The sequence below is a fragment of the Monodon monoceros genome, unplaced genomic scaffold, assembly GCF_005190385.1.
Source record: "Monodon monoceros isolate NGI ecotype Baffin Bay Population unplaced genomic scaffold, NGI_Narwhal_1 Super_Scaffold_10, whole genome shotgun sequence".
In the NCBI taxonomy this organism is placed as follows: domain Eukaryota; kingdom Metazoa; phylum Chordata; class Mammalia; order Artiodactyla; family Monodontidae; genus Monodon; species Monodon monoceros.
The window spans coordinates 53878956-53906641 of record NW_021703766.1 but is presented as its reverse complement, the minus strand read 5'-3'; the positions used below and the strand labels follow the sequence as shown (position 1 = coordinate 53906641).

Sequence of the window (27686 nt, the reverse complement as noted above, 5' to 3'; positions counted from 1 at the left end):
TATTTTCTTTTTCTTTCTCATGCTTTCCACCCTGAGGCTGCTAAGGCAGATAAATTTGCGGACAACTGAGATAGATGCAGAAGGTAAGATTTCTTGCCATGTCAGCCTCCCAGATATCTGCCCACAAGGTCTGGTGGAAGAGAAAATGATGAGTCCCTTTCCTCTCTCTAAATTTAGATTAACAGCAGACAATATTTGCATAGCTAGTTCCTTAGGACATAGTGACTCTGGTTTCGGTAAAAGAGTACTCTCATTTTTTTTTATTGGTATTTTCCTCCCAGAGATGGTCACTGTTTTTCTTTGTCTCTTTTCTCTACATTCATGCGAATCACCTCATTGTTAATAGTTTTACTTAATACAGATGTTAATAAGTAGATAAGTATATGATCTGAAATTAGTAACAATTTAGTTTCTACTCTGCATTATTTTGTCTTTCAGTACTGTTTCATGTCTCATAGTTTAGGGCATGGCATGAGACTGTTCCATAATGCATGTAGGGAATTCCCTTGTGGTCCCGTGGTTAAGATTCTGTGCTTCCACTGCAGGGGACGGGTTTGATCCCTAGTTGGGGAACTAAGATCCCGCATGCCTCATGGTGTGGCCTAATAATAATAATAATGATAGTAATTCATGTAATAGTTTCCTTTATGCTTTTGTTTGTAGCACAGAGCAAATGAGTCTTTCTGTTCCCATCCTAATATTGAGCCATGCACACCTGCATCCGTTAATCCAAATTGGGATGGGGTAGATTTCTGCAGTATTATACATATATCTTTTCAATTAGTGTCTTTATTTTCTTCAGAAAAATACACAGAAATGGAATTGCTGGATCATATGGTAGTCCTATTTTTTAATATTTTGAGGAACTGCATACTGTTTTCCATAGTGGCTGTACCAATTTACATTCCTACCAACAGTGCATGAGGACTCCTTTTTCTCCACATCTTCACCAACACTTGTTATTTGTTGTCTTTTCGATAACAGCCATTTTCACAGGTGCAAGGTGATATCTCATTGTGATTGTGATTTGAGTTTCCTTGATGATGTGGAATCTAAAACACAAGGCAAATGACTGTATAAAATAAAACAGACAGACTCACAGGTACAGGTATAGAAAACAAACTAGTGGATACCACTTCGGAAAGGGAAGTGGGGAGGGGCAAAATAGGGGAATGGGATTAAGAGACACAAACTACTACCTATAAAATAGATAAGCAACAAGGATGATATTGCACAACACAGGGCAATGTAGCCATTATTTTGTAATAATCTATACAAATATTGAAACACTATGCTGTATACTTGAGACCAATAGAATATTGTAAATCGACAATACTTCAATTAAAAATTTTTTCTAACGCTGATAATAACTCAACTGTCCTTATCAGGTCAGATTGTGGATGCTCAGAAAATTCCATGGGAAACAATGAGGCTTCCAGAACAGATGAGGAAACATGAGGAGAAGTTTCCCTATCCAGTTAGACTTTCTGTTGTTTCAGGATGCCCTGTTCAAGCACCAATGCTAACCTAACCAATTCAATATGTATGGCTGTGAGCATAACTCTATACTGTTAGTCCCCAAGCAATAATGAAAACTCTCCATGATGGATTCTCGGTGCCCAGAAGACTAGTTACCTGCTCATAAATCTTAACTTAGGAAAGTTCATCCTGTTTCCAAGCACCTACCCCGATACCCTAGGTTAACTATAAAATTCTGGAATGGGCCCTGGGTGGTGCGGAACGCAGCTGTGAAAATTTCCAGATCTTACCATTGTCAGCCTGATCTAGATCCCACCCTGTGAGTAAGTTACACTATCATAGATGGATCCATTGATTAGATAAAGGTGCTTGCCTCCTTTCTCAGTCTCAAGATGCCTTCTCAAAGCCATACTTAGAAAATATACATGCACCCCAGTGTTCATTGCAGCACTATTTACAATAGCTAAGACATGGAAGCAACCTAAATGTCCGTCAATAGAGGAATGGATAAAGAATATGTGGTATGTATATATACAATGGAGTATTACTCAGCCATAAAAAAGAATGAAATAATGCTATTTTCAGCAACATGGATGGACCTAGAGACTATATATTAAGTGAAGTAAGTCAGACAGAGAAAGACAAATGTCATATGATATCACCTATATGTGGAATCTAAAAAATGATACAAGTGTACTTATTTACAAAAAAGAAAAAGACTCACAGGCTTAGAAAACAAACTTATGGTTACCAAAGGGAAAATGTTGGGGGGGGGTGTTGGTATAAATCAGGAGCTTGGAATGAACATACACACACTACTATATATAGATAGATAACTAACAAGGACCTACTGTATAGCACAGGGAACTCTACTCAATATTCTGTGATAACCTATATGAGAAAAGAATATGAAAAAGAATGAATATATATATATAAAATTTAAAAAGTAAATATCATCATGAACTCAAGAATTAAAAAAAAAAAGATGGCTTATCAGTTCACTGGGCATTTTTGTTCCCTTCGCCCTCGAACACAATGCAATCACATGAGATCTAATCATGGGGGTCAATGGAATTGATCTGGCTGGTCTCTCACCCACAAGACCTTAAGAGATATTTATTTCCTGGTTACTTTTCTTCTGCATTTTGATTTGATCACATATGTATGTATCTGATACAATCAACTATAATTTGATATTTCTCATTCCCAAAATTTTAAGAAATTCTAACATATATGTACATACTTTGAACATACTTTGAATATATTATTTTCTGCAAATGTAAAATATTTATACACATGTCCTTATACTGTCTAATATTTTATCAGGACTTTTCTCCCAATTGTTTTGGAAAAATCTCCTTTTTACACATGTACCTATAGTTCATTGTGTTTCACCACTGTTTGTAATTTTTGTGTGTCAATGCACTGGACTTTTTGGTTATAATCCCTGATCCTATTGGTGAGCATTTATGTTTTTCCTTCCACTATCAATGCTCCCATGAATACACTTGGGCAATCTCCTTGTTGTTATAAACAGAAAGTGAGAAGTTGAATTGCTGAGTCATCATTTTCACGCATCTTAGGGTTTAGTTTGCATAATCATGTATCTCCTGAAGTGGTTAAGCCCAAAAGTCTCACTAACTCCAGAGGAGAATCTCCAGTTCCCCACATCATAGGCACACTGGGTAACATCTGAATTTTTATTAGTAGTATGTATGTGAAAACTTGGTGGTGTTTTTATTTGCATTGACTTTATTATTAGCAATGCTGTATGTAATGTAACATAGTTTTCATCATATGAGTTTACTAACCTGTGAATTGTTTTGTCAATTGTTTTCCAATTTATTGTGAATAGTTTCCTTTTGTTTTGAATTGGTAGAAATTAAACTTTATATATCTGGATACAATTTCTTTCTGAGTGATGGGAATTATAAGTAGGTGGTTCCATTTTGTAACTGCTTTTAATGATATTTTCAGACAAAATGTACCAGTTCTAATGTTATGAGAAGTAATTTTAATGTAGGAACTTTGTTTAAATCCTGGCTAAAAAATAATCAAAACCAATAAAATGTGTTTGAGTAATTTAGATTTAGAAGAATGTGAATATGAACTGGGTATTAAATGATATTTCAAATTTTTTGAAATAATTTCGTGTTATAAAGCCTGGGAGTCTTTTATTGTCTTTTATATCCTTAAATGATTACTTCCTAGAACTGATGTGATGGCTTCCAACTTATTTATTAGACAAATACATAATTCTACGATTTGCATTCAAGTCTATCATCTCCATGTCCCACCTAACCCCCACCCAAAGGAGAAGTTTGAGATGTATGATTCAAGACTGGAAAAACATTGAACATTTTGAAGAGGTCTTAAGGGTAAACAGAGATTCACTTTCTCTTCCTGTGTCAGGTTCCCCCGTACAACCACAACCAACAAGGTTCATAATCTCGCACCATCTCAGGCTGGGATAAGTGATAGGATTGTAGAATCCAATCAGCCAATAGGAACAAGCCACGCCCCATGAGGGTCTAATAAAAGGCAGGCACATCGCGCCTGTGGACCCTTCTGATTCTCAACCGCTCTGAGAGAGGACCTTTCGTTTGGGCTTCAAGATGGAATCGGGCACTGAAGACCTACACCCGCACAGTCCGTCCATGGAACACCCCACTGACCAGCCTCCCGTCCAGCAGGACTCCATGGAAGAAAGGGGCTCTGATGTGGAGGACAAACTATCCCAAGAAAAAGGCAAGACATTCTCTTCCCGGTGAAGAGACAGCCACGACCAAAGGCCAGATAGGGTCCCGGGCTGTTTGTCTGAGGCTGGAAGGAGGGATGGAATCAGGGATACCGAATTTGTGTTTTGTTGGGACTTTATTTGGAGATCGGTGATGGGAGACGTCCCCCAGCCCTATGGGGGCTTTGAGTATTCTGGCAATGATCCCCCGGAACCATATTATTGCTCCAGTTCATGTGTCTGAATGCCCTCGGTAGAGAGAACTGCCCACAAATACAGGCTAGGGATGGACTAAGGGCTTCTGTGTCCCTCGAGGGAGGACAGTCATCTCAATCCCTCTTTTTCTCCAGGGTCAGAGCCCGAGACAGATGAGGAGGAGAATTCGAAGGAAAACGAGACAAGAGACAGAAACAGGGGCACTACTCTGTCAGGTAAGATTTCGCTTTTCTGGGGAGGAGGGACAGGGCATATGGAGTAAGTCAGTCTCCCTGGGCAGGGAAGTGGGTGAGCTTTGGCAGCCAGGCCTTGCACATCCTGGACTGTAGGATGTGCAGCTGGGACACGAGCTTTGGTTGGGATCCTGGCTCCTTGTGTGTCCGGGATAGGCTAGGTTTCCAGCATGCCGGGTGCAGGCAGTCATTCAAACTGTCACTTGATCCACAGATTCAGAACACGGCTCCAGTCCGGAGAGCTCCAGGAAGAGGAAGCTCAATTCCAGGGACGGCACCTGCGAGAGAACAGGTAGGATCTTGCTTTTGGGTCCCCAGGTGTACAGCGAGAAAAGCAGGGAACCTATCCAGTGTGTGGGCACAAAGGGCCGTGTTCAACGGCTGAAGCCGTTTGGAGACTCTGGGATCCAGGGAGCATTGGAGGGCCCAAGATGGGCATAGCATCACCTCATTCTAGAGCTGAGGGGGCAGGGCAGGAGCAGGAGAGAGATGGGGTTTACGGAAGGGACATTGTGAGATCCTGGGAATGGGGGTCCATGAGAATTGATGTGCCAGGTCTCTCACCTACATGCTTGCTCCGCAGGGGCCTCTCCAGATGAGCGCAGTGCGACTTTGGAAAAGAAGAAACAGAAGGTCCTTGACTCTGGCCACAGCAGGAAGAGCGAAGAAATCCGGGATGCCCGCCCCAGGAGGTCCCAGAGGAGGCGCCCTGGGCGCAGCAAGAGGCCCAGATCCAGGTCCCCAGGAGACCAGCCACCTCCACTTCGGAAAAGCCTCTTGACCGCCCTGCGCTCTATGTCTGAGGCCATTTATCAGAACATAGTTAATGTGTACAATCAGAAGGGCTATTCCCCGGTGCTCTGGGAGCAGCTGGCCCAGCTGCGGGGGACTCTGTGCACCGCGGTGCTGACCATGTACGCCATGGCCAACCAGGCGGCCTATGTCTTCCCTGCTGAGGGCTGGCTCGTCCCAACCCCACTGTCGGGTCCCTGGAGTCCAGCCGAGGATGGAGGAGAAGGTCCGTGCTCCAAGGACAGTCTACCTCTTCCCTAGACAGGCTGTCAGTGGATCAGGCTTGACTTAAACTAAGGGTACCCAAGCCTAGTCAGCAGAGACTGCAGTTCTGAAAGAGAGCAAAGCCCTGCAACTGCCCAGATTCTCCAAGGTGACCGGCAGGGCCAATTTTTCACATAGGGTGTTCCTCATAAACACTAGAACCTGGGGTGGTCATAGGAAAGGAGTTTGAAAACTTGAGTCAAAATGGTGAAATCTGGGTTTCCTTGAGGACGAATATTACGACGCTTTTAACATTCCTGTTAGAGAATTGATGCGCCTTAGGACAATCAAGTTGCTGTATTAACTCCCCAGGCCTCTTGCCTCTCAGGAGCGCTAGGGCTGAGGTGCACGTTCTGCACTGGCATTATTTTATAGTGAGGAAAATCAAGCACTATTTTATAATGAGAACAAATATCAGGGTGTAATTCATATGCATTTGCATACTTTAAAGTGTAGCAAAGTAAACATATATTTGTATCCTCCCCCTTTTATTCGGAAAAGGCTGTAGCTCTTCCCTCCTTCACCTCCAGTCCGTGCAGGACAGATATCCACAAACCTTTGATAACAATCTACCTTGAGAAATGTTTATATTTTTCAGTTTGATGAAATGAAGGTGATGCCACCACATGTTTTTGTTTGCTTTTTATTTACTTTAGATAAACTGGAAGTCAAGATATATGAAATGGTTTTTGACCATGTGTATTTATTCTTCATCTGTTTCATCTTATGTACCTACTTTTAAATTTTCTCCTACTTCATAGATTTCAGTTTGTTATATTTCATAGAGGATATTAAATATAATATAGATATAGTCATTGGCTTTATATTAATATATTGTTATATTTAATTCTATATACTCTTTGATTTGCATTTTACACTGGGATCATGCAGTCTCAGCATATAAATGTATATAATTTTTATGTAAGAAAAATAAAATTAAAGCTGTGAGAATCTGTTTTAGCCTTTGCCTTATCATTCCCATGTCACTTAGTGATGAAATAGTGATGTTTTCATGTATTGTATACCTGAATACAGTCCCATATGGGATTAAAATCCCACATGGAATTTCTTTTATTGTATGTGTGGGTAGGGAAGCAGTGTTCTTTTCACCTCTGCTTCATCTCCACCTTGACTTTCCTACACCTACCAGCTATTATTGTACGTAAGCTTAGCAATTTATCATTCCAGTAAATGGGGCCAATTCAGTGATATTACATTACAAATCAGTTTGCACCCATGACATGGCTTCAAATTATACGAAGTAAGTGATTACGTATGTACAAACATTTGAATTGACAACTTACACTTGGAAACTGAGGATGCAATTACAAAATGATGAAAGAAAATAAACTACTTAGGAATAAATGTAATAAAAATGTGTGAAGGCCGCCACTGTCTCCCAGGCTGGTGGGTTCACCAACCTGCAGTGGGCTGCTACCTGGGCGTGGCGCCGGGCGCCGGGGGCGCCGGGAAATCCAGTTTTCCCTTGAATAAAGGACATCAAACTAGTTACTACATCGGGCTTCCCTGGTGGCGCAGTGGTTGAGAGTCCGCGTGCTGATGCACAGGACACGGGTTCGTTCCCCGCTCCGGGAAAATACCACGTGCCGCGGAGCGGCTGGGCCTGTGAGCCATGGCCGCTGACCCTGCGCGTCCGGAGCCTGTGCTCCGCAACGGGAGAGGCCACAACACAACAGTGAGAGGCCGCGTACCGCAAAAAAACAAAAACTAGTTACTACATTGTTTTGTCATTTGACATCATTTCACTAAAAAAAAAAAAACAAAAAAAACAGATGAAGGAATACATAGAGCAGGTTCTGGTAGGGTTCCTGGCGCAGTAGCTTCTGTTCCTCAGCAGGAGACTCCCTCCAGCTTCTCTGTCCAGAGTTTTTAATCAGGGTTTTATTACCAGGCATGACTGGTTAAATCACCGGCCATGTGACTGAACCCAATCCCCAGCCTCCCTCCTCTCTCCAGAAGTTGGGCAGCTGCAGGTTCCAATCCTCTGATCACCTGGTTGATCTTTCTGATGTCCAGGCTCCCATTCCATAGCTTTGTACGGAACCCCCATTCAGAGTTGCCTTATTAGTATAATAGCAAAGACACTCCTATCATTCAGGAAATTCCAAGGTGTTTTTTTTTTTTCAATTAGGTATACTTGATTTACAATGTTGTGTTAGTTTCTGGCGTACAGCACAGTGATTCAGTTAGTGGAAATTCCAAGGGTTTCTGAAGTTTTGCACCGGGGGCCTGGGACAAAGGGGATATGTCTGTTCACAACTGATAAATCAGTGACATTAAAAATTCAGAAATATGCCAAAGTGCATAAGAAAAGTTAATAAGCAGCAGAACTACACTGAAGATGACATCATTAGTAGTTGATATTTGGGAAATGGAAATTTCTATCAAAATGGTCTTACTCTTCACATCCTATAGCATGATACAACTCAAAGGAAAGAAAAATCTATACAGTAAAATACAAAAATATGGTTGAATTCCTTCCTAAAGTTTGTTTCTCCAGCTCCTGACTGTAGCCAACTCCTTGCTCACAGTCTCCAACCGAGTACCTCAGACAATGACAGGTTTGGGGTTGAAATTTTTCCTCACTGATCTTTTTGATGCCTCCAAGTGAATGGGGGACAGAAGTTTAAATTATGCTCTGGAGGGAAGTGAGTATAAAACTGCACATTCCGCACAGGCACAATTTTGCCTTTCCTGTCACTCCAGTTTCCATCACCTCTAAATCAAACTCAGGCTTTCGTTTAATTAAATAAAAAGCTGTAACTGCCTGGGGCCTCACAAGTTCCGGGATCACGCCCACAACGCCAAGCCCCGCCCCCAAGGTCCCAGCGCTCATGCCGTCCTTGGTGAATCCGCATCTTCATCCGCTCGCTGTTTTCACGTAAGCCGTTCTCAACTCTCCGCTTCCAATACAACTGCCCCGCGCACCTCTAATCCTGCACGTAGCCTGGCTCCAAAGGACAACAGACACGTTCAAAAGATTCAAAGTAGAAACGCGGAGCCTGTCCGCAAGGAAGAGGAACAGACCAGAATCTTCCAGGGGCGGGTGCGGGGCGGGGAGGCTCCACCAGAGACACCGCCTCCACCCGCCGGAGCGTCTGAGACGCGCCCCTTGACGGCCCCGGCCCCGCCCCCGCCCCGGTGCGCACGCGCAGTTCCCTGCAGACCCGGAAGCGGATCCCGCGGAGCGTCGCGGGCACTCAGGAGAGTGAAGTCTCGGTTTTTCTGGAAATTATGCTATGAGGTCTTCGGGCACTGCTCCACCACACCCGGCTTTCCGGGGTGTCCCGGTAAGTTAAAACCCCTGAACGCGCTCGTCGCTCTTGCTCTGAGTCTAATCTTTCGACTGTCTCGGCGTCGGCAGAAGACTCGGTTCGGGTCCCTGGAGTCTGGGTCCGGTTCCGGTTAAATCGTTCTGAGGCAGGTACCGGCCCCAACTTTATGCCTTCGGTCCATATAGACACTGACTTCCTGCAGCGATGTTTTCCTACTCTGACTCCCTTTCTCAAACCTTTGACTCCCGGCCCCCCTCCCCACCCCCATTCCCACCCCACCCCACCCTGCGTCGGGTAAAGTCCTGACTCAGGAGGTGGATTTGCGCTCTTCACCTCCCTCCCGGGAGACCAGTGAGAGAATACAGAGGCGGAAATATATGCAGCTAGTGAGGCATCAGAAATATTGTGGAGACTGACCACGACCACCACCCCCCGCCTCCCCCCCGCCCCCCGCCCCGCTCCAAATCTTACTCCCTTGGTTTGAATTCTCTGCTGGGTTATTTCGGTTCATTTGGTAGGGGACCAACGTCCTGTGCCTCACCAAAACTAAGTTCTTAGGTTTGGGTTTTTTTTTTTTTTTTTTAACAGTGATGAGAAAAATGAGAAGGGACTCCTGTCATGTTGGTTTCTAGTGTATGAGATACTGTTTGCTGTGTTCTGTATTTTTTTATTTTATGACTGACTGTATGGAAAGTTGTCAGGAAGGCCTTTGTCAGAGGATGGATTTAAAAAAAAAAAAAGAAAGAAATATTGTGGAGAAAGAACAACAGGTGTTGATACAGAGGTTGCAACAGAGTGAGGCCAAACAGTCTGGGGGAGGAGGAATCGAGAGAGAGGGAAAGAAAATGATGCATAGAAGAGAGAGGAGGAAACACAGAAATGGTCAAAGGAGAAAAGAGAAGCAGAAGGACACAGAAAGACATACACAGAGAAAAAAGCACATAGTGGTGGAGAAAATGGGGTCCCCAAACCTAGGTGAGTATTGAGTAGATTGGACGTGGGATATTAAGTTCTGAAGTACTAACATGTGGCTCTATAATCTAATTTATGTAAAATTTATTGACTTGTTTTAATTATGCAGAAGACAGTTGCCAAGCTAGGTGTTTGAGGCGTCTGCATTTTCTAATCATTGCATCAGATGATAATTTCATTTACAAGCCCTATTCATCCAGAAGGCAGAGACTTAGTCAATTCTAGGTCCTCCTCTTACCTTTCAAGAAATGGGGAAGAATTTCTTTCACCACTTGGTGCTTTTTTAAAACGGCTATTTTTGTTTGTTTTGTTTTTTAAAGTTTTTTTTATGTGTACCATTTTTAAAGTCTTTATCACAGTATTGCTTCTGTTTTATGTTTTGACTTTTTGACCGCGAGGCACGTGGGTTGAGATCGAACCTGCATTGGAAGGCAGAGTCTTAACCACTGGACCACCAGGGAAGTTCCTAAAATGGCTATCATTAACAGTACTGTTGCCCTCTCCCTTTTCTACTGTGGCTCATGCCATCCTTTTCTAAATTTGACGTATCCTCACACTTGTTTTAACTTTAACCTCAGAACCCAGTGGCTATTTTTTAAATTTCTAGATTATTTTCCCTCTAAATTTTATTGTTCAGATTATGAGGGTTTTATGCTTTATATCCTAACTTGGAACTGTTCTTTGATGTCTGGTAGATAACTTTACAGCATTTCACTATGCATGTGGTTAAGGATGTCGATAATCTTTTAACGCTCAAATCCTAGTTTAACCAGTTAGTTTAATATTTAACAGCTTTTTTCTTCCCTTAAGAAAAAATGCTAAGTTAGTGAGCTCTGAGCTGAAGTCTGCGGCTAAGTAGATGCTCCCCTCTAGTCCTCTTTTGTCCTTTCTGGGCAGATGTTGAAAGATGGGCTAGATTGATGTGGAACTTTGTTCCAACAGAGGCCATGTTTTCATGATGAAGAGATTGCTTAGAGCTCATCTCCACAGGTGATCCTCTTCCATGTTCTCCTGCAGTAATAACTATTTATAATTTGGATTTTTTTTTTTTTTTTTTTTTTTTTGTGGTACGCGGGCCTCTCACCGTTGTGGCCTCTCCCGCTGCGGAGCAGAGGCTCCGGACGTGCAGGCCCAGCGGCCATGGCTCACGGGCCCAGCCGCTCCACAGCATGTGGGGTCTTCCCGGACTGGGGCATGAACCTGTGTCCCCTGCATCGGCAGGCGGACTCTCAACTGCTGCGCCACCAGGGAGGCCCAATATAATTTGGAATTTTTGATTCTGTTTTTTTCTGGAGTAGAGGAATTAAAATTAAATGTTTGTGTTTGATTAAACCCCTGAAGGAGAAGCTTCTCTCGCTAAGGAATATGAAAGGTAATCTGGAATTAGGACAAACTCTTTCTACTTAAACCTATACAAGCCACCACTTACACTCAGTTCTGCTCACTCAACTCAGGCTTCTTCAAAGTAACTTGGTTAAATTACTTCCCCTGTGAGTCTCATGCACCACCTATAACATGGAGAAATTAAAGTAGACCAGGTTTTCTGAGTCTGAGCAAGTGAGATCCCTGAAATGATTTTCAAAATTGGTCTTGTGTTTGCATTTGGCAGTTTTCTGGAATGAGTGCCCAGTTATAATTAGAATTTGAAACGTGCCCCAGTCCTCCAACAAGTATGAAAAACTCTTAAGAAAGGGGCAGGGGCATAGGCCCAGAGACAGAGGCATACCTTTCTCTCAGCTTCTCTTTCTCTATCTCTGTATCATGGGGCAGATCTTTTTTTAAAACTTAACATGAACATTTCATAGTGTATGCAAATGTCAAATCACTATGTAGTATACCCAAAATTAATGTAATATTGTACATCAACTGTATTTCAACAAAATAGGGAAAAAAACTAATATGACTTTAGAATATGTTGCTATAAGTGCAACATTCAATATGAATAACATAAACACAGATGGTTGGCCCTCCATCTCTTCAGTATAATATTATGTTTTAGACTTTGGGCCAAATTTTAGGAAGAACCTTTGATAACGTAGGATGCCTATATGAGAAAGCAGAACTGAGCCAGAGGACCTGAGACAACTTTTTGAATAAATGCTTAATTACAATCTTCACATAAACATTGGAGCACTATAACTGAGTGCAAAAAAACACAGTATTTATTGGTTTATGATGTTTGTCATAAAAAAATACATAGTATGTTTTACTGAAGGCAGAGGTTATGAAGAAAAGATTAGACCATGTGTTTGTGGAAACTTGTAGTGTTGGATGTGTTGCTGTGTGTGTCCACGCTAGTCAGTATTGAGAGTATGAGTGGGCAGGTAACGCAGTCAAATGGAGGACAGTTCCTTCTCTGATTACATTGAGGGGGTAAGAAGGCTGCTTGTTGAAGATAGAAAATACCTCATCAGTATGGACTACCCTAGCTCCTTAGGTATTACTGTATCCTCATATTTAATGATCTGGGTCCAGTCCCAGCTGACATAAAATCCACTTTTTAAATAGTGCTCGAGGTTGCACCAGTGGATGTGTGGGGAGCCACATCCTTGTACCTTCCGGTATACAGACAAATTTTAGCACTAGTAATCCAATAGGAAAGTAATAAAATGATATTCATAATAAAATGATATTACTATGAAATAATACTGCTGTAAACACAATGACATCTACCAACTGGTGTATGCTTACTGCTTCTGCAGTTATACCTCTGCTCATTCAATCTCAACAACCTATTTCCAATAAGACACTGAAACACAGATATTTCTTTCTTAATAATTATGTTTTCATCGAGTGTTACGTGATTAAGGATATCGTCTCGGGAGTTCCCTGGTGGTCCAGTGGCTAAGATCCCGCACTGCCAGTGCAGGGGGCCTGGGTTCAATCCCTGGTCAGGGAACTAGATCCCACATGCTGCAACTAAAGCTTTCGCATGCCGCAACTAAAAAGATCCCACGTGCCTCAACTAAGACCCGACGCAGCCAAATAAATAAATAAATACAATTTTGAAAAAAGGATATCGTCTTACCACTCAAACACCTTGTTTCAAATGGCCTATAAGCAGACCCCACCGAATGATGAGGAGCTGGGTAAGTCAGTTACCATAAGGTGGGCTTTCAAATTATGTTCAGAAGAGATCTCAGGAGGTGGCTGCCAGCATGTGGAACCGAATGCAAGCTACCAGAGTGGAAAACATGTTCCCCGTTACACAGAGCTTACATTCTTTTAGGGAAAATAGATATGTGAATATTTTAAAACGTACCTTGTTAAATGAAATAGCAGAAGCATGCGTAAACTGCAGAGGTGAATGATTCCTTCTGGGTGGGATTAAATGGGGCCGTTAGTTTATTTTTATTATTCAAGTTGGATTTAAATAGTTTATATTAATTCAACAGCTAATGAAGGAGAAGCGGCATCCCAAAATAAAGAAAGTAAGTGTATTGTCAGGGTGGAGAAGAGGATAGTAGCATCCTGCAATGTTGCTTGGACGCAGAGCGTGACGCAGAGTGAAAGAAGTGCAGGCAAAGCAGGGGTCCTGTCACCAGGGGACTCACGACATGGTCTCTCCTAAGGAGCTTGATTTGATCCTGTTGACACGAAGAGGTCATTGAGAGGCTGAAACAAGATACTGATAGGTCAGTGTTGCATTTTAAATAGTGAACTCTCATAAGTATGTGGATTATGGATTGAAGGAAGACGAAATCACAGGCAAGGGAAACTTCGCAGAACTTTGAAATTATCTGAGTGACACGTGAGGATGCGTGTGGGGTAGAAAGCGTCATATGAAAGGAAAGGATGAATTTGAAACCTATTGAGAAGGTAGAGTCTGTGTCGTTTGATGATTTATTAGATGTAGGTAAGAGGAAAGGATGGAGTAATTGAAGATGATACATTGTTCCCTGGAAGAATAGATACTGTGCCACTAATTAAGTTGAAGAAACAAGTATGATTACAGGTTTTAGGGTAAATCTTAAGTTTAATTGTGTCATCTGTTGGCATTAAACCCTGTTAGGGTTTCCCATCGCCTTCAGGACAAAAATCTGAAGTCTTCAGTATAGCTTCAGCAGGGAGCTCTGGAGCTGGGGTGGCCCTTCGGAGTTGCTCCCACTTGTGGGATGGGACAAGCATCCTGTCCTGCGTCAGCCAGTCGGTGGATGCTGGCTTCCTCGGGAGGAGCCAGGGGCTGGGACGAGGCACTTGCCTCTGGCTGAGGGCCAAGTGGACAAGGACGGCGCAGTTGCAGCGCAGTGGGCGTTCCAGCAGCAGCAGGGAGGGCTTCCTGAAGAAGTGGGTGACGGGCCCACCGACTGGGCTCCTTACAGGAGGTTATTTGTCTGCATCCCTCCTGTTGCTGTGGCCCTTCTCTCCCCCGTATTAAGGTTCTCCCTGTGTGTATACTTGTGGCGCAGGGGGGGCGGTATGTTGATTCTAAGCATTTAAGAACGTGTTTTTGTCACACAGAATAATCCTACCTGAGAAAGAAGCTCAGAGGAAGAGGAAAGAAAGGAGAAGGAATGGCCCTTTCCCAGGTGAAAGTCATATTCTTTGTGGACTGTTCTCTCCTTCCTAAAATGACACGTTTTGGACGCGCTGAGCTTCTTGGTCTCTGAAGGTTCCTGTCTAAAATATTTACTCACACACAGGGCCTTCCCTCAGTCTCCTGTCACCTCCCTGCAGATTCCATGTCACTGTGACCCAGTGAAAGGGGAACTTGGGCAGAGCCCCCTTTCAGGTGGTCATCCCGTGAAAGGTTTTATACTCAGGCGTGGATTGGAGATGGGGAGTCGGCTCTGCGGTGTCAGTGAGGTAGGGCATGAGGATTGTGTAGTGCACCCTTCTGGGTGCCCCTTCATCTCCACGTGAACCAGGATGAAAGCGACTACGTGTGTAAGTGATGTACTGCTGTGCACGAATACCTGAGGAGGTCTGGGAAGGAAGACTGACGTGGGGAAACTTGCTTTGTCAGATTTTATAAGTGCCTTTGAAGTTAAGTGAATCAGTGTGTTTCTGACTCCAAATTACCAGTACTTTAGAATAAAATGGAAAGTTCCAAAATAGAAATAAGGTATAGAGAGGGTGTTTTAGTACATAATTTGTTTTAAAAAGTGGAATCAAATTAATTGTCTAACTGGAAAGGCCCTATAAATTATTCACACCACATTCATCTCACAAAGACCCAGGTGTTCCGGTAAGGACTCTCATGCAGCAGGTGTTTTAGATTAAAATGATTATAATTTAGCCAAGACATAGGAGCAGAACTTTCTACCATCAGAGAGCCTGGAGCCACTTTCTGATTCTACTAACTGTTGTTCAGGGTTATATTTTTTTAAATTAGACATTTCATGTATGTATATTTGTGGTTCAGCTCCGCGTAGTGATGCGGTTTAGAGACTGAGAAGTAAAACATCCCCTTCTCTGTCATGTCTTCCACCATCACTTACTGTCTCCATTAGGTACAACTGTTAGCTCTTAGCCCAAATCTTATAAAAGTACATTTTATAATCTAAAGTGACTTTAGAAAATATTTTTTGGTAAATGTTTTGTTGTGGTATTTTATTCTGCAAATTTAAAAAAAATTTTTATTGGAGTTGCTTTACAATGTTATGTTAGTTTCAGGCATATGCAAACTGAATCATTGTACATAAACATATGTCCACTCTTCTTATTTTTAGATTCTTTTCCCATACAGGCCATTACAGAGTATTGAGTAGAGTTCCCTGTGCTATACCACAGGTTCTTATTAGCTGTCTGTTTTATATATAGTAGCGTGTATATGTTAATCCCAATCTCCCAATTTATCCCTCCTCCCCCCATTCTGCAAATTTAAATATTTACACGCCATATGTGTTGGAGTTATTTTCATGTTAGTAAACATAGAGATGACTTTCTCATTTATTTCCTCATTGGACTATTCTCTTAATGAAAACACAAGGGTTTTCACACTTTTTACTGTTAAAAAAAAATGCCATAGTGGCTGCTTTTGTGCAGGCCAACTTCAGTACAGATGTCTAAGGATTTCTCCAGATTGGGCAGCTTAACCATGATTACTGCATTAATGATGGTGTTTCCGAGGAAGAACAGACATTGCGTACTAAGTAAAGATTTAAAAAAAAATTTTTTTTACGGGAGTCACTGAGCTTTATGGTTTCATTCGGCCCCAAAATACACTTTTAGGGGACCTCAAATTACTAGACATGTGAATCTGAATGTTCCCTCCCTGCCCCCAGGTCCCTTCCACCCTTCAGTTCCTCCCATGAGCTCTAAAGCCAAAGTTGAGTATGTCCCACTCGGGTCATTCCACAGCGGCTCTGCTCCCTGGTGGCTGCAGTTGTGATGTGAATGATGGTGACATTCCAGCGCAGGGGCCTCTGCCAGCTGCTGTCACATGATCACACAGCATGAATTTTGCTTCCAGGCCGTTTTATAGAAGGCTTTAGACTGTATTCCCAGCGCCTCAGACTTGGACACCAGGTCATCTAGCTTTCTGCCTCGCTCTAACAAAGACTCCATGGTGTTGTGCAGGATGATTTTGGTCTCATCTAGTTCAGCCTGCACTTTAGTCATGGGGTCAGCTTCTCAGGTGTTCTGGTATCTACTGAGGTGACCATCCAGGCCTGCGTACTGGATGGTACCAGGGATCCAACTGGCCAGTGTATCCTGTTGACCTGCTTGGAGAATTCATCTAGTACTTTCTCCAGCAAGGTAAACACCACCTGGGATGAGTATTCACTGTCAGCAATGACTACTCCCGCCAGACTGTCGTTTCTCACGTAGACATGGCACAGATGTTCTTTGATAGAAGCTCTGCTGCCTTTCGAGGAGCGCTCCACAGTCAGTTGACTTGTGAAGGTCATGAATTCCTGAACACTGGACCTCTGGAAGAAGCTGAAGGAGGACACATTGTACGTGGCTTTGAGCAGCACTACCTTGGCATAGCCTTTGTACAGGACGCTGAGGCTGTACAGCTTCATGGCGCCGCGCCCTCAGGCTGGCTACCCACCTGGCCACGGGACCAGCTCACAGGGAGCAGTGCGGCGCCGCCCCTCGAGACCACCGCCGGCTCCTAAGTAAAGATTTTAACTCAACTGTTTTAAACATACTCCAAGAGCTACAGGAAACCATGGACAGAGAACTAAAGCAAAGTGGGAGAAGTGTTTCAACAAATAGAAAATATCAATAATGAGACAGAAATTATAGAAAAGAGAAGAAAAAGAAATTCTGGAGCCCAAAACTACCATAGCTGAGATTGAAAATTTATTACAGGGTTTTGACAGCAGATTGACCATCAGAATAAAGAGTCAGTGAACTTAAACATACATTACTTGGAATTATCCACTCTGAGCAGACGAAAGGTAGAAAAAAGAAGAATAATGAACAGAGACTAAGAAACCTTTGGGGTACTCTCAAGAATACTAGTATAGGGGACTTCCCTGGTGGTCCAGTGGTTAAGACTCCGCACTTCCAATACAGGGGACACAGGTTCGATCCCTGATCAGGGAACTAGATCCCCAAATGCTGTGTGGCACAGCCAAAAAATAAAAAAATGAAAGAAGATGCACATGGTGATTCTTAGTTAAACAATGTGGGCACAAAATGAGAACTCAATAAAGATTTGTTTAAAAAAAAAAAAAAGAATACCAGTATACATATAATAGGAGTCACAGAAGGAAAGGAGAATGGGCAGAAAGAATATTTGAGGAAATAAGAGCTGAAAACCTCATAAATTTATTTAAAAACTACAAATGTAGGAACTCAACAAATTTCAAGTGGATAAACACATAGAGAGCCTGGGCAACACACATAACCAACTGTTAAAAGACAAAAAGAGAATGGGGAAGGTAGCAAACAGAAACAACTTCTCATGTACAGGGATCCTCAATAAGATTAACAGCCTATTACTCATCAGAAACTGGAGGCCAGGAAGGAGTCTGATGATATATTTAAAGTTTGAAAGGTTAAAATAAAAAAACTACCAGGAATTCATTATCAGGGAAAGTATGACTTAAAACTGATTGTGAAATTTAGAGATGCCTACATAAACAAAAACTGAAGGAGTTCATGCTGACTCACTTATCCTACATGAAATATTAAATGGAGTTCTTTAGACTGAAATGAAAGGATAACAGCAGTACCTCAAAGCCGTGGGAACAAATAAAGAACAGTGGTAATGTAACTACATAGGCATACCTAAAAGCCAGTATTATTGTATTTTCGATTTTTAACTCATTTTTTCCTATGCAACTTAAGAGACAAATGTGTAAAACAGTAATTGTAAATGTGTTACTGAGTGCAAAATGTATAAAGAAGTAATTTTTGACAATAACAATACAAAGGGGGACAGTATAGGAGCAATTGTTATATGCTATTAAAGCTAAGTGAGTATCAACTGGAACTCAGATATTAGTTTAATATAAACTAATAAACTAATTTCCAGGGTAACCACTAAGAAAATAATTTTAAAGTATACAGAAAAGTAAATATGAAGGGAATCCAAATGTTATGCACACAGAGGCACAAAGAAGGAAGAAAGGGAGGAATTACAAAACAAAGAAGATATTGGACATATAGAAAGCAAATAGCTAAATGGCAGAAGCAATTCTTCCGTTGTTTAGAGTTACTTTAAATGTAAAAAGATTAAATTCTACATTAAAAGGCAACAATTGCAGGAATTTAAAAAAATGATTCCACTGTATCTTTCTACAAAATGCTCACTTTAAGATACTCAGATAGGTTGAAAGTGAAAGGATAGAGAAAGATATTCCATGGAAATAGTAACCCATCCTAGCTATGCTAATATCAGACTAAATAGACTTTAAGTCATAAAATTGTTACCAGCGATTTTTAAGGACATTATATATCAATAAAATGATCGAGCCATCAATATGATGAAACAACCATAAATGATATGCACATAACAACTAAACCCCAAATATTTTGAAGCAAAAATTGAAGAGAGATGGACAGTTAGACTATAATAGTTGGAGACTTCAGTACTCCCTTTATAATAAGTAGAACAACCAGATGGAAGACCAATAAGGAAATAAAGGACTGAGCAACTCTGTAAACAATGAGATGTAACAGACATGTACAGAACACTCCATGTAACAAAAACAGAGTGCACTCAAAATTAATAATAGAAGGGATATCCTTGATCTGAAAAGGCATGTTTATTAAAATCCCACAGCTAACATCATACTCACTGGTAGAAGACTGAAAACTTTCTTATAATGTTAGATAGAAGACAACGAGCCCCATTTTGCAACTATACTTTGATATTGTACTGGAAGTTGTAGCCATACAAATTAGAAAGAAAAGAAATAAAAGGTATCAAAATTAGAAAAGAAGTCAAACTATATTTACAGGATACATGATGTCATATTTAGAAAGACCTAAAGAATCCTCAAAAAACTACTAGCGATATAAGCAAATTTACTGAAATTACAGAATACAATATCAGTACTCAATATCAGTTGTATTTCTGTACCTAGCAATCAACAAATTCAAAGTAAAACAATTCCATTTACAACAGCATCAAAAAGAATAAGAATTTAACCAAGGAAATGGAAGATTTATATAATGAATACTACAAGTATTGCCGAAAGAAATGAAAAAAAAATAAATGTAAAGTTATCCTCTGTTCATGGATTGGAAGACTTAGTTGTTAAGATGGCAATATTGGGCTTCCCTGGTGGCGCAGTGGTTGAGAGTCCGCCTGCCGATGCAGGGGACACGGGTTCGTGCCCCGGTCCGGGAAGACTCCACATGCCGTGGAGCGGCTGGGCCCGTGAGCCATGGCTGCTGAGCCTGCGCGTCCAGAGCCTGTGCTCCGCAACAGGAGAGGCCACAGCCATGGGAGGCCCACGTACCGCAAAAAAAAAAAAAAAAAAAAAGATGGCAGTGCTCTCTGAAGTGTTACGAAGATTCAATGCAATCCCCATCAAATCCCAGCAGTCTCTATTGCACAAACGGAAAAGTTGATCCTAAAATTCATATTGGGGACTTCCCTGGTGGCGCAGTGGTTAAGAATCCACCCGCTAATGCAGGGGCCACGGGTTCGAGCCCTGGTCCAGGAAGATCCTACATGCTGAGGAGCAACTAAGCCCATGCGCCACAACTACTGATCCTGTGCTCTAGAGTCCATGAGCCACAACTACTGAGCCCGTGTGCCAGAACTACTGAAGCCTACGTACCTAGAGCCTGTGCTATGCAACAAGAGAAGCCACCGCAATGAGAAGCCCACGCACCGTGACGAAGAGTAGTCCCCACTTTCCGCAACTAGAGAAAGCCCGCATGCAACAACAAAGACCTAACACTGCCAAAAATAAATAAATCAAAGAAATAAAATAAAATAAAATTCATATTAAATTTGAACAGACCCCAGATAACCAAAATAAATGTGAAAAAAACCAACAAAGTTGGAGGACTTACTGTTCCCAACATCAAAGCTTACTACAGACCTAGAGTAATCAAGACTGGGGTTCTAGCATGAGGATAGAAATACAGATCAAAGCAATAGAATGAGAGTCCACAAATAAACCCATACATCTGTGGTCAATTCCTTTTTTTGCCAGGGTGCCAAGAATATACAATGGAAAAAGAATAGTCTCTTAAGTGGTGCTGGGACAACTGGATATCCATGTGAAAGAGAATGAAATTGAACCTTTGCCTTTCTGCATATAAATAATTCAAAATGAATCAAAAACTAAATATAAGAGCTAAAACTATAAAACCCTTAGATGAATGCATAGGAGCAAATCTTCATGACCTTGGGCTTGGCAGTGGATTTTTTTGATATGACACCAAAAGCAAAAAACAGAAAGACAAAATACATAAATTTGTCTTCAACAGAATTAATAATGGTTGTGCACTGAATGACACTGTCATGTAAGTGAAAACATAATCTACCAAATGGGAGGAAATATTTGCAAATCACATATCTGGTAAGGGTCTACTCTCTATAGAGTATATGAACGCCTACACATCAGCAACAAAAATACAAAGAACCCAATTATAAGTTGGTCGAAAGACTTCTAGTAGACATTTCTCTGATCCTAAAATTCAAGAATAGAAGATATAGAAACAGCCAAGAAGCACATGAAAAGATGTTCAACGAAATTAGTCATTAGGAAAATGCAAAATTAAAACCACCATGAGACATCATTTGGGACTTCCCTGGTGGTCCAGTGGTTAAGAATCCGCCTTCCAGTGCAGCGGACACGGGTTCCATCCCTGGTTGGGGAGCTAAGATCCCACGTGCCTCTGGGCAACTAAGACCACATGCTGCAACTACTGAGCCCGCACACCACAGCTAGAGAGAAACCTACGCACGGCAACAAAAGATCCTGCATGCCGCAACTAAGACCTGATGCAGCCAAAAATAATAAATTTTTAAAAAAGAGATATCATTTCACACCAGCTAGGATGAGTATAATAAAATGCAAAATAGCAAGTATTAGTAAAAATGTGGAGAAATGAGAATCCTGACACATTGCTGGTAAAATGTACTGCTGTGGAAAACAGTGTGGCAGACCTTAAAAAGTTTAAACAATGTGATTCTGATTCCTCTCTAGCTATATACCAAAAAAAAAATTGAAAACAGGTATTCAAACACATATTTGTACATGAAAGTCCCAGCAGCACTGTTAACACTAGGCAAGAAGTGGTAACAAGCTAAATGGCCATCAAGGGATGAGTGAATAAGTAAAATGTGGTGTAGTCATAGAATTAAATATTATTCAGCCCTAAAAAAGGAATGCAGTACTGATACTGTAGGAATGTAGTACTGATACTACATCATGGATGAACCAAAAACACCATTCTAAGTGAAAGAAGCCACACGGAAAAGCTCATTTCATACCATTCCATTTATATGGAAATATCACAAATAGGTAAATGTGTAATGACAGTAGGCATTAGTGGTGTACAGGGATGGGGGCAAAGGAGAATGGGAAGCGATTGCTTAATGGGTAAATTTCCTTTAGCATGATAAAAATGTTTTTGAACTAAACAGGTGGTGTTTGTGCAACATTGTGAATGTACTAAATGCCTCTGAGTGATACCTTAAAATAGCGAACCTTATGTTACATGAATTTCACCTCAGTTGAAAAAAAATCGAGAAATGTAACTTGCTTACAATTATCTTATGGATCAGTCAGAACATTTGCTCTAGCCAGAGCTGCTTCTGTAATTTTGTGTCAAACTCAGAACTCTCTCCTTGTCCACTTGGTGAAATGTGCTTTCCTTTCAGGGACTGTTGACATTCAAGGATGTGGCCATCACGTTCTCTCAGGAGGAGTGGGAATGCCTGGACCCTGCTCAGAGGGCCTTGTATAGGGACGTGATGTTAGAGACCTACAGGAACCTGCTCTCCCTGGGTGAGGATAACTCCTCTCCGGAAGTTGGTAACTACTGTATATCTTTGCATTTTCCCTTCTGAGTCTTTTATGAGCCCCTAGCATGCCTGTGAGAGTTTCAGATCTCCTCTGTTCTTGAGAGAGTGATTGAAGCTGTTTGGATTCAGAATGAAAAGCCTTCATAATGTGGCTTATGACTCTATAACTCCTCGTTTCTTCAGACGTTCTGCATTCATGCTTGATTAGTGGTGGTTGCAGAACATCAGCAGTCAGAAAGCCTTATGGCAAATTTTTAAAAATATGTCATTCTGTGGTTTCACTCTTGTGCTTTTGATTCTGTAGTTCGTGGAAGAGAGCTAGATATCTGCATACTTAAAATAATCCAAGCATTCAGGAGGCAGTCAGTTGACTAAGTTTTATAATACATTTCTAGACCCAACTATAGTTTTCTTTCTTCTTAGCTGAACAAAGAGCTGGGCATGTGTTCTGGAACAGCATAGCATGTCATACTCCATTTTACTTTATGAATGGAAATCTCTCTTAAGCTGAATATTACCTCCATTTCAGAACAAGGGAAAGAGCCCTGGACTTTGGAGGGTAAAGTGAAAATAGGAAAAAATCCAGGCAAGTGGGAACATATCAAGATGTGAGCTCAAGTGGGCACAAAGTAAACTGCTCCATTAAATATTGTTTAGGAAATTCTCCTCAAATGGGAAGGATCTGTGGAAGAATACAAGTTTGTTTCTTTTGGGTGCTCAAAGGAAACCCCTCCCACACACTAAAACTTGTCACTCTGTTATTCAAATATATAAAAGCTTAAGCTCCCCCTCTACCGTGATGCTCCAGCTCATTCAGAGCTGAGGAGAAGCTTTGTCATGACCTACAATACTCTTATTTTCTGACACCATTGACCATTTTGGTGCCTTGGTTTGAGAGGGACTGAGATGGTTCTCTCTGGAGTCCTCTTTCCCCTTGATCTCTTTTGGTTTTCATTTAATACGTATCAGGGCTAAGTCCTCTGTAGTCCTGACCGCAGGACCTATTTAGTTTCCTTTCATATTTTATATCCTTGGAAGAACTCAGGAGATAGACAAAGTTCAGTGATTCTCAACATATATTTCACTTTTCCTTTTATATGTTCCTTCTAGAATGTAAATTCTTTCTTTGGTTTTTATGGAAAAATCCTTTAGAATGCCAGAGACTATTATTTTGTATAATTGTGGTTACTTATTAACTTACCTGCTAGATTTATCATGGGTTTCTAAAACATTTTATTAATTATTATTGTGATATACAGACTTTTTTAAATATCTATTTTCGTATATATTTCCACATGTTGTTAAACCTATTTTTTGTATAATTATGTAATTCAATATAAAATATTTATTTTCCAACTGATTTAATAGGAAGCCTTTCTGCTGGATTTACAATCAAGGAGTTATCACCAAGAGAGGGCATTAATAAAGGAGAATTATACCATCTAGTGATACTGGACAGAAATGACAACCATGGCATCAAGGATTTTGACCTCGAGGAAGTCTGTGCAGATGTGCAGGAGTGTGAGAGTGAGTGGGGATGTGATGCAAGAAATGATAAAGAAGTACTTTTGACTCATAACAAAAATCTCACTCATGGAGAAGATCACGATAATAAGTCCTTAATTAATTTTCCTCAGAGTGTTTCTGTACGAAGTAATGCACGTGAATATTTCACACACGACAAGCCATCCATAAGAAGTTTGTTAACAACGAAAAATAACGTCAGCGTTGCTGGAAACAGAGATCTCAAGTGTTTGGAAAGCAGACCTGGAGTGAGGCTGCAGGCCCAGGCGGCTCAGCTGCAGAGATGTGCAGCTGAGGAGAAAGTGTATGCGTGCGGTCAAGGTGAGAAGCCAGTCAGCAGTGGTTCCTCAGTTTCACCACTTCACAGAGTTCCTCCTAGTGTGGAAAACACGTTGTCACCTGCGCAGTACAGGAGAACACACACTCGAGAAAAATCTTACAGCTGTAATGACTGTGGGAAGGCTTTTAGCAAAAGCTCAAACCTCAGGAATCACAGGAGAATTCATTCTGGACAGAAACCTTACAGATGTAGTGAGTGTGGCAAAGCCTTTAACCAGTGTTCTAATCTCACTACACATCAGAGAGTGCATACAGGAGAGAAACCTTACAAATGTCCTGAGTGTGGCAAGGTCTTTAGTCGAAATTCACACCTTGCAAATCATCAGAGAATGCACACTGGGGAGAAACCTTACAAATGTCATGAGTGTGGTAAGGCCTTTATCCAACATTCACTCCTTTGGAGTCATGAGAAATTGCATACTGGTGAGAAACCTTACAATTGTAATGAGTGTGGCAAAGCCTTTGCTGAGCGGTCAAGCCTTAACAAACATCAGAAGATCCATACTGGAGAGAAACCTTACAAATGTATCGTGTGTGGCAGAGCCTTTACCATGCGATCAAATCTTACTCAACATGAGACAATCCATACTGGAGAGAAGCCTTACAAATGTCATGAGTGTGGCAGAGCTTTTACCCAATTTTCACGCCTTACTAGGCATCAGAAAATGCATGCTGGGGAGAAACCCCACAAATGTAATGTGTGCGGCAAGGCTTTTATTGAACTTTCACAACTTTGGGGTCATGAGAGAATTCATACTGGTGAGAAGCCACACAAATGTAACGTGTGTGGCAAGGGATTTACCCAACGTTCAAGCCTTATGGCACATCAGAGAATTCATACAGGAGAAAAATCTTACAAATGTAAAGACTGTGATAAGGCTTTCATACAACGTTCACAACTTTGGGGTCATGAGAGAACTCACACTGGAGAGAAACCTTACAAATGTAATGAGTGTGGCAAAGCTTTTACAATGCGTTCATATCTCACTCAACATAAAACAATCCACACTGGAGAGAAACCTTACAAATGTAGTCAGTGTGGCAAAGCTTATACCCAATTCGCAAGCCTTACTAGGCATCAGAAAATACATACTGAAAACAAACATAAACCTAACATATGTGGCAATGCTTTTATTCAAAGCTCAGGCTTTGGGGATCATCAGACAATTCACAGCAAAAAGAAACCTTAAAAGGTAATGATTGACACATAACTTGTGCAAGTATCCAAGCCTTACTCAGGCTGAGAGACTCCCATCATGGAAAAGGAAGACATACAGATGGCCAACAGGTGCGTGAAAAGAGGCACATCCCTAATCATCAGGGAAATTCAAATCAAAACCACAGTGAGCTACCACCTCACATCTCTCAGAATGGCTGTCATCAAAAAGACCACAAATCACAAGTGTTGGTGAAAATGAGGAGAAAAGGGAACCCTTGGGCACTGTTGGTAGGATTGTAAATTGGTGCAGCTACTATGGAAAACTATATGGTGGGTCCTCAAAAAATTAAAAATAGAACTGCCGTATGATCCAGCAATTGCTCATCTGGGTATTTACCTAGGGAAAACAAAAATACTAATTCAAAAAAATATATGCACTTCGTTGTATTATTATTTATAATAGCCAAGTTAAGAAAACCACCTAAATGTCCACTGATAGGTGAATGGATAAAGAAAATGTGATACATATATATACGTACATACAAACACACACACAATGCAATATTAGCCATGAAAAAATGAAGTCTTAGCATTTTAACAACATGAATAGCTCTGCAGGGTATTTTGCTAGGTGAAATGTCAGAGAATGGCATAGCACATGACTTATATGTGGAATTTAGAAAACAAAATACAAGGAAAATAGACTCATACATAGAACAAATAAATGGTTGCCAGAAGGTAGGAGGGAGGGTTCGAGGTGTGTGTGAAACAGAAGGGCTTTAAGAAGTACAAATCTGCAGTTACATGATAAAGCACGGGGGTGTAATGTACAGCATAAGGAACATAGTAATAATAAGTGTATGGGGACAGATGGCTACTAGACTTACCGAAGTGATTATTTCGTAATGTATGCAATTGTTAAACCATTATGTAGTACACCTGAAACAAAATATTGTATATCACCTGTGTTTCAGTGAAGGGAAAAATAGACTCCATCATGGAGAGACACCGTGTAAAACCAATGTGTATGGCAAAGCCTGTAGCCAGGACTCATACCTCACTTGATATTAGATTATACATCTTTGAGGAAAAACTACACAAATGTATGGAGTGACAGAATATAAATATAAAACTGTTTTCTAAATTACTGTGCTTTTGGGGGTCACAGCCCCTTCTCTGGATTTGTTGACGGGACTCAGGGCCTCTGTTGATTATTATAGGAAGGGCCTACTCTACCAGCACATCATGGACGAGAGCAGGACAGGATATTGCGAGAACGAGGTTTTCATGTGAGTAGAATGATGGGTTACTAGACATGGCATACGTGGGAGGAAAATGGGGGGGGAACAGTGGTCTCCCTGTCTTTTGAAAGGGAATGGCTGCTCTATATATAAAATAATAAAAATTAGTCTTATTTTTGGAAACTGAAGACTGAAGACACAGTATTATAGAGGACAGTAATCAAAAGAACCAGAGTAGAGTGTGCTTGTGAAGGCTGCAGATTTGGCCTCTGGAATTGCATTTTGACACCATTTTATATAGAATGTATCATACTCACATCCAAATAAGTAACATGTTGGGACTTCCCTGGAGGTCCAGTGGTTAAGACCCTGCAGGGGGCATGGGTTCGATCCCTGGTCGGGGAGCTAAGATCCCACATTTCTCGGGGTGAGGCCAAAAAAAGGAAAACAACAACAAATAAGTAAAATGTAATCTTATTTACAGCCCTTAATGAATCATGTGCCCTCTGTTAACCCAAGCATATCCCACCGCATTGGGGCACTTTATAATAAATGGTCACTAATTACACATCATCATGCTTTCTAAGTTGACTGACATCTGTAACAATTTCTTTCTATTTAGATTCAAACAACAGTTTTTGAAATATATGTATATTCATAATTTGCATGTGAGCTATGAACTCCATAGTGTAACCCAGATTATTTCTGTAACTATAATGAAAATACCATAGCAGTACAATTTCAGACTCAAACCCCCTGAAACCTACCTCCCTATTTGTAAATATGCACCACATGATCAGATTTCTACATACCTTTTTTTGTGTGTGCCAAAACAAGACCCCTGGGTTGCACCTTTACAGGAGATGAAGATACAGTAAGCATATAAAAATTATTAGGAGGGCTTCCCTGGTGGCGCAGTGGTTGAGAGTCCGCCTGCCGATACAGGGGACACGGGTTCATGCCCCGGTCTGGGAAGATCCCACACGCCGCGGAGCGGCTGGGCCCGTGAGCCATGGCCGCTGAGCCTGCGCGTCCGGAGCCTG

At 41.3% G+C, this 27686-nt stretch overlaps 1 protein-coding gene and 1 pseudogene across 2 annotated transcripts; one reads left to right on the top strand and one right to left on the bottom strand.

The window, feature by feature from the left end:
* The first annotated feature begins 8910 nt into the window (after positions 1 to 8910).
* On the top strand, positions 8911 to 25669 carry LOC114908448 (zinc finger protein 677-like). 2 transcript variants are annotated; one of them, XM_029244620.1, is made up of 4 exons: positions 8911 to 9032; positions 14451 to 14518; positions 22237 to 22363; positions 23749 to 25669. In XM_029244620.1, exons 2-4 carry the CDS (start codon positions 14504 to 14506, stop codon positions 25431 to 25433), a joined length of 1827 nt encoding a protein of 608 aa, XP_029100453.1. In that variant the 5' UTR covers positions 8911 to 9032; positions 14451 to 14503; the 3' UTR covers positions 25434 to 25669. The 2 variants fall into 2 exon arrangements, with proteins under 2 accessions (XP_029100453.1, XP_029100446.1); XM_029244613.1 differs by having other exon boundaries at positions 22237 to 22390.
* On the bottom strand, positions 15879 to 20194 carry LOC114908803 (annotated as a pseudogene).
* Positions 25670 to 27686: the final 2017 nt, after the last annotated feature.

Coding starts and splice junctions, on each gene's coding strand:
- LOC114908448 (XM_029244613.1), top strand. Junction 22,391..23,748: donor TAACTCCTCTCCGGAAGTTG/GTAACTACTGTA, acceptor CTGATTTAATAG/GAAGCCTTTCTGCTGGATTT.